The following is a 12,370-nucleotide window of genomic DNA, read 5'->3' as shown; positions in this document are numbered from 1 at the left end:
CTGTGTATAAGTGAACTTATGCTGTTCAAACCTGTGTTGTTCAAGAGTCAACTGTATTGCAAAGTGATGGATGTTTACTAAACTTATTGTGGAAATCATTTTGCAACATATGCATGTGTTTGTTGGGAATTAAAAAAAAAAACCTATCGTACAGATACAGAAATGAGTATAAAGAGGTTAAACTTTCCCCAAGCAGTGCAAGACAGAAGCAAGCCTAAACCCTAGCTGGCTGACTCTTGACCTTTTAACCTCTGTGCCAATAGTGTGATGAGGTAAGACTGATGGGTGCAGGGGGACCACTTTACGGAAAGAACCATTTCAGCTTGGCAAAACCAAATCTTTCTGAGAGCATTTGTATTAAATGTTTAGAAACTTCCCTAAGTAGGCTCAGGGTATTCCCAACCTTCTACAGTGGAACTCCTTCCCTTTCCCCCTACTGGCCCAAGCTAGACCAAGCAGTGGCTGATAACCGCCACCCAAGGGGGCTCCCAGATCACAGAGTTCCCATCTTGAAAACCCCTTAGTTCCAATCCATGCTATGACAGATAGAACTAAGTGATAAAAACAAAAAGGCCCAGTCAAGCTTAAATAAATTTCTTTCAGAACCACCAGAGAAACCACTTAGTTTTATCAGAAACTGTGAAGAAGGCAGTCATAATTTTAATACTAGGAACTGAACCAAGCTAAGGAAATATTTAGAACTCTTGAAAATGCAAAAAGTTTGTCACTGAAACTAAAAATGCAATTTGTGGAATCCACTCTAGACTAGACACTGGCTAAGAGTACACTACCAAAATTGGAAAGGATTGTGTACTCATGCAGAATGCCACATAAATATGAAAATGTAATCAAGAGGAATGATATTTGGAATACATGGTTCCAACAGCCACTAATAGAAATCATAGAATAACAAGGAAAGAATGCTTAGAGAAGTACAAAAGAGGTCATCACTGAGAATCAAAATAAATCTGGATATAGTGCCTGGTAGTAAAACTGTACAGTATTAAAGAAACAGTCTTAAAATCTGCCAGAGACTATGGACATATTACCTGAAAATTAAAAGCAATTAAACAATAGAAACCAAAAAAATAGTGGAGAAATTACCTTCAAAGACTTAAGGCCAAAAAGCAAACAGTTACACTATTTGTACACTATCACTACACTTAAGTGATAGTTCACTTAAGACTGATAAATAAAAAGATTCCCAAGGGAAGTACACCCACCCAACCAGTGGAGAAACATTGATTTTAATTCTCTAAGAGGGCCACGAAAATCTCCTGGGTCATTACTATATTCATTCAGTCAAGAGAAAATGATTTATCAGACAGAAGGATCAAAGGCAAATAATACAGCTGTATGTTTGCTTTTTTCCCCTTCTTACCTGTATATAACATGTTTCTGTCCCTTCTTAGTAGCCTGTGGTAAAAAAAAAAAAAAAAATGACATTTTTAGATAAACTCTATAAGGTCTACCACCTATAGACCCTCACTAAAGGAAAAAAGAAATATGCAAGAACCTGAAAGAAAATAAAAGCTAAAACTGCAAGAAACAACGTAATGGTAAGGAAAGGCTATTCAGTAGGTAATTATGCTGAAGTCTTCATTGTATGAATAGGACGAGAAATACACAACCATAAATTGTTCCATAAACGTCTAATTTATTTAGCACCTCCTAAATCTTCAAGTATCTTAATACTTATGATTATTAAAAACTTAAGATTAAACATAAAGGAGAGGAAAGAAATTAGAGGAATATAGGAAACTAGCAATTCCCTAGGCTGTAGGGAAGAGAAAAAAGTAAGAACAAAGGAAATGATGGCCAGAAGTATCAGACAGGACTTTCTCATCCTGTGACTATGAAGAGAAATGGAAAAAATTACAATTCTAGAATGGTGTTTTTATAGAACTCTATCAAAACAGACACAGATCAAGCTTTGAATAAATTACCATACTTGACCTAATGTAGTTAGCCCTAATATATAAAATCTTGCTCTAAACAAATACCAAAAATGCATCTTTCAAACACATCTGACCATATACCCAAAATTTAACGACCAAATTCTAAATCACAAAGGAATTTGAAAGAATCAGTATCATAAAGAACCTATTATCTGATAGTAATGCATTTAGATTAATAAATACAATGAAAGTACAGCCTAACATGCGTGGAAATTTAAAGATGCACATCTAAACATGTCATTCAGGAGGTCAAAAGTAAATCATGATGGAAATTACACTTATTGCTGCTGAACATGAACGTGAAGTCGCTCAGTCGTGTCCGACTCTTAGCAACCCCATGGACTGTAGCCTACCAGGCTCCTCTGTCCGTGGGATTTTCCAGGCAATAGTACTGGAGTGGATTGCAATTTCCTTCTCCAAGGAATCTTCGCAACCCAGGGATCGAACCCCAGTCTCCCACATCGTAGACAGACACTTTACCGTCTGCGATCTCAGCCAAAAGGCCGAAAAGCAATATTGCTGCTGAATGACTATAAAAAATATATATGCAAACTTGTGGGATAAAGCTAAAGCTTTTACTATTAAAAACAAAAAGATTTTTAAAAAATTAAGTTAAAATTTCAACTTAAGAAACTTTAAAAAAAAATACCATGTAAACCTAAAGAAAATAGAAAAGAAAAAAAGATGAGAGAAAAACCAAAGGTCAATAAGTCCAAAACTGAGCTCTTCAAACCCTACTGAAAACTCACCTCTTGGGACTTCCCTGGGGTCCAGTGGTTAAGACTCCATGCTCCTAATGCCAAGGGCATGAGTTCAATACCTAGTCACAGAACTAAGATTCCCACATGCTGCACAGTGTGGCCAAAAATGGGAAAAAACTCACCTCTGACAAAACTAATCCAAAAGAAGACAGAAAGAGAAGGCCACAAAAACAGTACTAGAAATGGAAAAGACTGCAATTCCTGGATACACAGTTGTCTCAGTACCTGCAGGGGATGGGTTCCAGGACTCATGTGAAGACCAAAATCCACAGATCCTCGAGTCCTTTATATAAAATGGTGTTGAGCCCTCTGTTTTCATGGATGCAGATCTCATGTATACAATGGTCAATGGAATCAACATTTTTAATATTTTTCTGAAAAGTTAAACCAAGTTAAATCCTTTAAATATAAAATTTACCAAACTATAGTCAAAATCATTCATCAAGGCTGAATAAGCCAATCACCATTCTAGAAACCAAATCAGCAATCTTATCCCTAAAGTTACAAAGCCAAAGGATTGTAAAAGTGAGTTTGACCAAGTTTATAAGGGACAGATAATTCCTATGTCATACCAACTTTTTCATGGATTCAAATCCAATTTTCATGGCTAGAATAATTCTGATATCAGAATGAGCATGGACAGTCCTAGGAAACAAAATTATAGAGCAGTTTCCTCAATGAACATAAATGTAAAAATTCTAAATAATATATTGGCAAATTAACTCAGTAGTGTGGGTTAATACTACTATAGTATATAGTATAGTATATACTATAGTATGATATGTAGTATAATAGTACTGTAGTAGTATGAGTTAATACTACTTCATTAAAGATAATAAAGCCTAACCTAGGAACTTTCATACTCTGTTGGTAAACTGTAAACTGATAGCACCACTTTGGAGAAGCAATTTGAAAACAGCTAGAAGAATATGTTAGAAGAGTTAGCTAGAAGTATTCACATGCTGTGACACAATTCCACTTCTAACTATGCAACCTGGATGATCCTTTTACACATGTAACATAGACATAAATAGACATATATAAGATATTGCATCATTATTCTTTAAAGCAAAATTTAAAAATTGGAAACAGCCTAAATGTTCACCAACAGGAAAACACATAGTAGCATAGTCATACACTAGAACAGTTAAAATGAATAGAACAGCATTTAGCAACAAAAATAAACCTCCAAAGCATACTGTCTAGTAAAAGAATTCAGGATATCTACATGATAAAATTTTAAAAGTATCCACTAACACGGATGCATAAACATGTACATATAAAATACACATAAAAATGATGAACATGATTTATTTTCAAGATGAAAGAAAATGCATTTGCAAGGGATACATGGTGGTTGAATTGTATCTGTAAGGCTCCTTTTAATAAAATCTGAGGCAAATGTGTGTAGAGGAAGAAAAACTAATTTTCTCTCTACCCTTCTAGGTCTCAGCTTAGACACTCCTGTAATAAATGACGGATTAATGGGAGAAAAACAAACAAAAGTTTAATCAGTATTTCCTATACACATGAGAGAGACCAGGAAACTATGGCCCTAGCCACCGCCTTAAATACTATCACTAACTAAAGACAAAAGAAGCTTTGGGGTTAGGGGAGGCCAGATGTGGAAGTTGATAAAGATTTTCTAGACATTTAGAATGTTTCTTTTTCCTGGTACAGAGAGGGAGACACCCTTACAAACGGAGATTTCCCTTATAAGTATAAACGTCTCTTACAAAAAGAAAACATCTATTCAGTTTTCAGAGCTTCTGCTCTGTCTGCTGTTTCTTAAAAAGCAACCAGCTCAAGGTAATCCTGATGCCAGAGACACATTTTGGAGTGACAGATTCTGCTCCCATACATATGGCATAAGGTTAAAACTGGTAAAGCTGGACATCGCATGCAAGAGATTTGTTGTCTGTGTGCTTGAAATATTTCACAGTAATTACATTCTTTTTTAAACAGTAGCACAAGATATTTCACAAGAGGGACTCTTCTCTCCATGACCTTCTTAACCATTAGATATTTTTTTAACCTTTCAAAAATGCCCTGTAAATAATCAGACCGCAATGTGTATTAAGTGAGTAATGATTGGTTATTCCACCTTCTTTCTCAGAGCACTGCATGTTTTAAAACAGAGAACTTGTTCCTTTCACTCACCATTCAGCACTATTAATCCACCTAATGCATCTCTAGACCAGGTATCCTGGTAGTCAATGGTGATTTTTGTTGCTACAAAAAAAAGGAGGGAAAGGAGTCAGCTACTACCATCATTATGAAGAAAGTATTTCCCTTTTTCAAGTGCTGGAAGCAGAGAGAGAGAGTCTTTCTTCCATGGGTAGAAATCAAACATGAGTTTTTTTTTTGGCTGCGCCGTGCAGGATCGTAGTTCCACAAACCTCTGCCCCCTGCATTGGGAGCAGAGAGTCTTAACCACTAGATAGCTAGGGAAGTCTTAAAATCAAACATGAATTTTAATAGCTGTGTCAGCTTTCACAGTCCTCACCTAAGTGACTGAAAAATGTTAGCTGTTTTCTTCTCTAGGAACAAGGGCTAGGATATTTCAAAACATCTCTTCCACTGAAAAAAAATAAATTTGTGTATATATACATTTTAATATATTATATATATAAACACATACAAACACATACAAAGAGTATGTGTGTATGTATATGTATATATGTATACATACTCGAAAAGTATAAAAAGGCTGATAGGATAATTAAAGACCAAAACCTCTGGAAAAGTGGGATTATAGTGAAGCAAGCGATGCCAAAGTCTACATTTTCTTGAGAGTGTTTGCAACCCTGCCTAAAATGAACTTTTTGGCAGACTTCATTGAACATAATATTTAGAAATTAAAACCCAGGCTCCTGCAGTGACAGTCTAATAAGAGATCACATTACATTAGGGCCCCAAATGCTCTACCTTCAGAGTAAGGGTACACTTACCTGCACTCCTCTCCCCAGCAGGGACTGTAGGGATTGTCCCCACTTTGCTGAACAGATCAGGGAGACTCAATATAAAGGACTCATCCTGGGAAATGGACGATATATATGTGACTAAATCACTGTGCTGTACACCTGAAGCTAACAAAATACTGTAAATCAACTCTACCTCAATTATAATAATGTCTACTGTTGGTTAAGATATTTGCACTATACAACAACTGATTGTATTAAGAAATCTAAGTAACTCTAAAATTTTTTCTTAACTCATTTGAAACACACACACAAATAATGAAGTTCAAATGAAACAAGGATTCATCACTACAGCTCACAAGCACATACATCAGTAACAAATATTTAAGGTATTGAAATTATCAGAAATAACTCATAGAAAAGGTCGGTTTGCTATGTTTAAAGACGAATAAGCTTTAAACTATCTCCAAGAATGTATAGTAAGCCATACAAAGAAACCTAGAAGATTTTCTTTAAAGACCAAGTAAAAGTTTTAAAAATTAAAAAATCCAATAACTAATTTAAATTTCAATGGCTGGCTTAACTGCAGATTAGGCAGAGCTGAGGAGGAAATTAGTGAATTGGCCAAATCATCCAGAATATAAAACAAAAGTAGAATAATGAAAATTATGGAAGAGATATATAAAAGATAAGGTGGATATCTTAAAATATCTAACATACATTTGATTAGAGTCTTGGAGGAGAAAGAGAGACCGAGGTTATATTTGAAAAGATAGTGACTTGAGAATTTTGCAAAAGTAACAAACGACATCAAGCCACAATGTCAAGAAGTTTAGCAAAACTCAAGCAAGATGATATTTTTTTAAAACGCCACGCTTATAAGTAAACTATAGAACACTAAAGACAAAAATAAAGATCATAAAGCAGCCAGATTTTTGACGTATATGTTTCCTTCTAAGGAACAACATTTTGCTAACATCTCAGTAGCAAAACTAGAAGCCAGAAATTAGTGAAAGTTGGTCCCTCAGAAATGTCTGACTCTTTGTGACCCCATGGACTATATAGCCTGCCAGGCCCCTCTGTCCATGGAATTCTCCAGGTAAGAAAACTGGAGTGGGTAGCCATTCCCTTCTTTAGGGGACCTTCCCGATCCAGGGATCGAACCCAAGTCTCTCACATTGCAGGCAGATTCTTTATCATCTAAGCCACCAGGGAAGCCTCAAGAATACTGAAGTGGGAGCCATTCTCTTCTCCAGGGGATCTTCCCAACCCAGGGATTGAACCTAGGTCTCCTGCATTGCAGGCAGGTTCTTTACTGTCTGAGCCACCTGGGAAGCCCAGAATACAGTGAAATGCTGTATTAACTATACTAAAAGAAAACAACTTCCAAAAAAGATCAAAAATGTCTTTTAAGAATGAGGATGAAATAATGAATCAGAAAATATAACATCAGCAGACTTCCACTAAAGAAAAATTCTGAAGGATGTATAGCCATCCTCAGTATCCACTGGGGACTGGTTCCAAGACCCAATGCAAATACCAGATTCTGTGGATGCTCAAGTTCCATAATCAGTCCTCTGTATCTGCGGATTCAACCAACCATGGATCAGGCAATACTGCAGTATTTTTGAGAAAAATCCACATGTAAGTGGACCCACATAGTTCAAACCCCTGTTGTTCAAAGATCAACTAAAAGTACAAGGAAAGATACCCCAATGTTCACTGCAGTGCTCTTTACAATAGCCAAGACATGGCTATTGTCTTGATTGAATAGAAATGTCCAGTGAATGTCTGAATAGAGGAATGGATGAAGAAGATGAGGTACATATATACAATGGAATGTTACTCAGCCATTAAAGAGAGTAAAATAATGCCATTTGCAACAACATGGATGGACCTGGAGATTATCACACTAAGTGAAGTCAGGCAGAGAAAGGCAAAGATCATGTGATATCACTTACATGCAGAATCTTTTAAAAATGATACAAATGAACTTATTTACAAAACAGAAGCACAGACTTAGGAGAACAAATTTGTGGTTACCAGGGGGAAAAGGGTAGGTGATAGACTAGAAGTTTTGGATTGACGTGTACACAGTATTACATTTAAAATAGATAACCAACAAGGACCTACTATATAGCACAGGGAACTCTGCTCAATATTCTGTAGTAACCTAAATGGGAAAAGAATTTGAAAAAGAAAAGATACTTGTATATATATAACTGAATCACTCTGCCATACACCTGAAAATAACGCAACATCGTTAATCAATTACACTTCAATATAAACTTTTTTTAAAAAGTATAAGAAAATACAGTTCAGATGGAAAACCCAAAATGCAAGAGATAATGAAGGCATAGAAAGTGTCAAGCATGTAAGTAAATCTTAAAGACTATTGGCCATATTAAACTGTTATAATAACTGGTGTGATTTACAAAGATGATAGAATTTAAATATACAGTAGCAATAAGATATAAATCAGGAAGAAGGTAAACAGAGTTAATTTATTCTAAAGCCCTTGCATAATTTAGGAGGAGGGAAACATATAAACTTTATACTACAGTAAGTTAAGATTGCTTACTGTCATTTATTGAGTAATCACTGAAAGAATAGAAATGAAATACATAACTTTCAAACTAGCAGAGGTGGAAATGAAATTATATGAAATCATCAGTAAGTTTACAAGAGGACAGGAATTGGAAGAAGCATAAAAGAGGCAGGACAAAATGAGATCAGACTACAGAAGACTGTGCTGCTTAGAAATGAATAACTGACAGCCACATGTGGAAGAGACTGATTCATCACACAAGCATAACATTAAGGAGAAAAGACAAAAGTCACACAAAATATAACTTTTTTAAGACTAAAGAATATCACGAAAATTATCACAAAAGTCAAGGTGATTTAGGGGTGTCTGGAGTATCTGTGTGCAAATTCTGGGTGGTAGCAACATAGGTATTTACTTTATAATAAGCCATTAAATGGCACACTTTTAAAAACAGTTTATATGTATGTTGCATTTCCAAAAAAGAAAAGTTTAAAACAAAGTTAAAGTAGCATGAGTGCATACCTCCCTGATCTAAACCATCCTCTCAGCAGTGTTTACTTCTTTCCTTCCGCAGACCATCATCCACGGGCTTGTTCTCGCAGGCAGCTTCCTGATGTACTTTGTGGTGTCCCTTGTGTACAATGCCATCTGTGTCACCTGCAACAGCCCCACCAATCCCTACTGGGTGATGGAAGGCCAGCTCTCAGACCCCACATTCTACCTTGTCTGCTTCCTCACACCGGCTGTGGCTCTTCTCCCAAGGTTTGAGCAGGGGCTGCTGTTTCCTTCCTAGAACTACCACTCTCCTCCATCAGCCATTCTCATAGCCGAAGAGTCAGGAGTTTGATCCCAGCTGGGATGCTTGAGGCTCTTGTTCCAAAGGGAGGGAGCTAGGACAGAAAGAACCATAAACTTGGAGGCAGATAGCATGGAATCTGGTCCCAGGTCAGCCACAGAGCAGCAAAGTCACTGAATCTGGCATGGCCTCTGTTATGACACCTGTAAAATGAGGGTACTAATTTCTCCCCTCCTGCCATACAAATCTTGTTGTGTATAAAGAATCATTTTGAAAAGCTCTTGTAGTTCTTTATTCATCAGCCCAGGAGTCTCACTTTCAAATGCCTTCAACGGCAGCAAGCCAGGTAAAGTACAGGCATCGGGGAAGGAACTTCTAAGCTTCAGCCTATCACTGCCACAAGGAAAAATCAAGACGAGCATTTCAGAGCTTTAGATTTTTCCCACAAATTTTAGAAATATCCAAGTTTTAAATACTACTCAAATTTGTTAAAACACACACAGACTCATACACATACATACACCCTATATTAGCCAAATAAATCACTTCCACAAAGTGACAATTTCTAACATTTCTAGTCTATAGCCTCTACAGTCAGCTTTTCAAAACAAAATGGCAACAACAATGCCTCACATGTCCTTGGAGTTTACTCTTGACACGTGCTTTTCTATCTAGTTCATCATTTTGCTTTTTCAAAATCACCTAAGAAATTAGACAGAGCTGTGGTTGTAGTCCCACTTGTTCATGGGACTGCTGAGGTCCCAAGAGGAACCAGAATGTGTCCACCAGCTCACCACCAATCACAGGGGGAGTCTGTTCTCCAACTCAGAGGCCAATGTTCTATTCTCCAGCCCACACTCTATAGTCAGAGTATTTGGTGAACTTAATGATGCTGTACCCAAAGGCAAGACCTAGCCCCTCTCCATCCTCAGGATCTTGTCACTGTGAATCTTTGAAATTCAGCTACTTTACCATTATAAGCCATAGTCAAGAGGCCATCGCAACACTGTGGAGAACTTTTTCTAATCCAAAATTAAGCAGAAAGTCATTAGCACACTTTGGTTCCTTTAATAAGTTTGGCAGCATGCTTAACCTAGTTTGGGCTCCCTTTCTTCTTCCTAAGACACCTCAGAACCTTGACATCTGATGCAGGGTTTAGAGGCTGAACATATCAAGATGACAAACACTCCTGTAAACTCAACCGATGGTTGGGTTCTAAGTATACACAGTCTCCCTGCTTGGCCCTTCCTGGTCTCCACAGCCTTATCTCCCTAGTCCCTGCCTCAAACTTTGGGCTCCACATCACCGTGCTTCTTGGACTTCCCTAAAGTCTGCATGCCCTCTCGTCTTCCTGCCTGTGTTCATGCTGACCCTTCTACTCAAAACGTCCTTCCTGTTACCAGACCTCCTCATCCTTTGACATCATTCCAGGTGTGACCAATTCCTGAACCCTTCTGTGACTTCACCTACCACCCTCAAGCCGAAACAGATCATGTGTTCCCGTTACCTGGTTGTATCTGTCACTACCTTTATCCCACGTATTATCTGTTTTATCTGTTTGTCATGAACTCCTAGAAAGAAGTATCCTCGTTATCGTTATATAACCCACAGTTAGCATAGTTCTCATCACAAAGGCTGCCCTCGGAGATAAATGAGGAAAAAAGATGCTAAAGAAACAGAAAGATGAAAGACTTCTTTCTCTCAAGAAGTCTACCATCCAGTAGACAGCTCAGACATATAATACAGGTAAGAGTGAGCAGCACTAATCAAGGGCCCTGAGACTGAAGACTGGGAGGCAAGTAAGCACAAGCCTCAGAGGACATATTTCCCACCCCGTCTTGGGAGACAGATCCTGGGAAAGACCTTGAAGGTCCTGCCCTCATTGGAAAAGGATATCAGGTGTCTGTGTTAAATGCTTTCATGCACACTTTGGGGGTTAAATATGGCTGTGATCACCTCTGACCAAGGACTGACCTCTTCTGTTCGGTGTCTTATTTGGGGTAGAGGAAGAGTTCATCGTCTACAAAGAGTTCTGGTTCTTTGTCTTATTCTTGATTAGATGACACGCTGTAACCAGGGGCTACCAGCTTGATAAGGATGGTTGAAAAGCATGGACATTCTTGGAAAAGACAAACACTCACCATTATATCTTGCTAAACAGATGAGGGACAAGCTAGGGAAAGTTAGCAAATATTTTCTTGCCAGTTACCATAGCATGCAAGTTAAATCTCTGCTTATTCTAGATCATCATAAACTTGAATTCCGTCTTAATTCTGTTTACTAAAAAAGGCAAAGAGATTTCCTTTGACAGAGAAAGGATTATTTTAATAGCTCCAAGAACTGTTAACTTATAACCTTGGAACGATTAATTTTTGTTACAGAAATCTACATGGCAGAATGTTTGCTGTAAAAAACTGTATTTGTTCACTTAAAGATGCAAGCTGTGTTTATAAGATTGATTTCACTCACCAAGCCTGTGATAATTAGCCACTAACCATGACCTCACTAATCGTAGTCTAATTAATTCAACAAGTATAAAGGAACTGTATGATTCTCTTAAACTGAGAGCAAACTTCTTTTGTTTTATCTGTAAAATCACTAACACACAAACTTTAAAACACAATGCAGCATAATTAGCTACACTAGGCCCCAACAGTCCTTGTACACTTCATTTGGCTTCAGTAACGCAACTCTCTCTTGGTTTTTCTCCTACCTCTTGTTTCCTCTGCCGGTTCAAAGATGACGTGGTGTACATCCTAGGTTCTTTTGTCTTCTAACTTTAGTTCTTTCCATAGACACAGCAACCATTATTGTGAAGTTAAATGTCATGTTTCACAGATGTATCTCTAACAAACTCCCCACCCAGATCTTTCTCCAGAATCCCAGATACATCCTTCTAGCTACCTGTGCCTCACCAGCACTGGACAGGCCACATCTGAGAAAAGTGGCAGACATCTATAACTTAATTCATGATCCACCTTCTATCACCACCACCCTCCCAGAAAGATGGCTCTCTTCCAAGTTCCTTCCATCCACTGTTACCCATTGAGGATCAAGGCAGGCCCATGAGAATTATCCTTGACACCACCCACCACCACATGGCCCTCTCTTATCCACTGCCAAGACCTGATAGTTTGATCTTGTTAAATAGAATCCATCTGCTATTTCCATTTCTACAGCCACCATCATAGTGAATGAAAGTGAAGTCGCTCAGTCGTGTCCGACTCTTTGCGACCCCATGGACTGTAGCCTACCAGGCTCCTCGCTCCATAGGATTCTCCAGGCAAGAATACTGGAGTGGGTTGCCATTTCCTTCTCCAGGGGATCTTCCTGACCCAGGGATTGAACCCAGGTCTCCCACATTGCAGGCTGACTCTTTAACCTCT

At 37.9% G+C, this 12,370-nt stretch overlaps 1 protein-coding gene across 1 annotated transcript in view; it reads left to right on the top strand.

Annotated features, from left to right (window-relative positions):
• The window catches only part of ATP10B (ATPase phospholipid transporting 10B (putative)), a 137,636-nt gene that overhangs the window by 121,700 nt on the left and 3,566 nt on the right, over positions 1-12,370 (top strand). The window contains exon 21 of the mRNA XM_052644143.1: positions 8,763-8,950. Coding sequence (XP_052500103.1) covers positions 8,763-8,950 — 188 coding nt within the window. The remainder of the gene's footprint in view (positions 1-8,762; positions 8,951-12,370) is intronic.

The sequence above is a fragment of the Budorcas taxicolor genome, chromosome 7 (genome assembly GCF_023091745.1).
Source record: "Budorcas taxicolor isolate Tak-1 chromosome 7, Takin1.1, whole genome shotgun sequence".
Taxonomy (NCBI): Eukaryota; Metazoa; Chordata; class Mammalia; order Artiodactyla; family Bovidae; genus Budorcas; species Budorcas taxicolor.
The sequence above is the reverse complement of the archived record's forward strand: the minus strand, read 5'-3'. Positions and strand labels throughout refer to the sequence as shown.